This window comes from Condylura cristata, unplaced genomic scaffold (assembly GCF_000260355.1).
Source record: "Condylura cristata isolate star-nosed mole 26May11 unplaced genomic scaffold, ConCri1.0 scaffold00025, whole genome shotgun sequence".
NCBI lineage: Eukaryota > Metazoa > Chordata > Mammalia > Eulipotyphla > Talpidae > Condylura > Condylura cristata.
The window spans coordinates 34,084,684-34,085,787 of record NW_004567126.1 but is presented as its reverse complement, the minus strand read 5'-3'; the positions used below and the strand labels follow the sequence as shown (position 1 = coordinate 34,085,787).

At 73.7% G+C, this 1,104-nt stretch overlaps 1 protein-coding gene across 1 annotated transcript in view; it reads right to left on the bottom strand.

Annotated features, from left to right (window-relative positions):
- MTMR2 (myotubularin related protein 2) overlaps positions 1 to 1,104 on the bottom strand; it is a gene marked incomplete at both ends in the record, with an annotated part of 7,436 nt that overhangs the window by 1,240 nt on the left and 5,092 nt on the right. The window contains one exon of the mRNA XM_012729465.1: positions 462 to 947. Within this exon, the coding sequence (XP_012584919.1) occupies positions 462 to 947 (486 nt within the window). The remainder of the gene's footprint in view (positions 1 to 461; positions 948 to 1,104) is intronic.

The window sequence follows — 1,104 nt, the reverse complement described above, 5'->3', positions numbered from 1 at the left end:
GCGCCCCGGGAGCCGAGTCCCTGCGGGGTGGACCTGCTTCCGAGAAGCCAGTCCCGGGGCCGACTCCGGGGTGAGCTCCGTTCTCGCGCCACGCGGGCCACTGGGGCTCCCCGAGCCCCTGCGCGTCCAGGACAGAGCCGCAAGGGCAGCGGCCGACGTCTCCCTGGCTCAGGCCGCCCGGGGTGGGTTCGGAGACCACAAGGGACAGGCGCCCGGAAGTCAACGTTCCCTGGCCTGGGCCCGCCCGACGACCCGGCGCTCCTGCCTCAGCCCGACGGCGCCGTGGCTAGCCGGTCCTTCCTCAGCAGCCCGCACGCGGCTCCTGGGCCCCGCAGTGACTCCCATGGTGCTGCCCTCGCTCCCCAGGCCGACGACGAGCTGAGCCACGCAGCCAGCTGGGGGGGGCGGGGGCTTCACGGAGGGTGGGACACCCAGGAGGCGCCCGCGAGCAGCACCCCCACCTTGATGTGCTCCAGCCAGTGGGTGGACTCCAAGCTGGACAGCCAGTGGGCCTCCTCGATGTTGGGGTACACGAGCTCCTTGAGCTTCCGCAGCGACTCCCGCATGACGTGGATGTTGTGGATGTCCAGGAACACCAGCTCCGCGTTCTGATAGGCGTCCTCACTCTCGTAGCCGCCGCCCTTGGCCTGCAGGGCACGGAGGGAAGCGGTGCCCAGCCGGGGCTTCTGCAGGGCACGACAGGCCCAGGGCCGCAGGAGCCCGCGGGCGCCCGCAGGCCGCACGCAGCCCTGGGCACTCTTGCTGTGCTCGGCGACGCGGCAGCTGCGGGAGTGGACATCTGACGGAGATGCCCACGGAGACCGCCCAGCGCCCGGCACGCGGGCCCCAGGCCGCAGGGAAGCGCCCGAGACGCCCCGAGTCTGGGCAACGGCCTCCCGCCCTGCCCCTGCTGAGGCCTCTGGGTGTCCCGACCGCCGCGTCTCCCGTTAGCGGCGCCAGAAGACTGCCCACACCACGGCACGCGCCGACAGGGAGCCCCGTCTGCAGGGGTCTGGCCGGCACATCCGCCTGGGCGCCCCCTGCCCGGGAGCCCGCAGTCAGCTCCGGCCCAGGGGCCGCCCCCTCCTCACGCTCCCGCAGGCG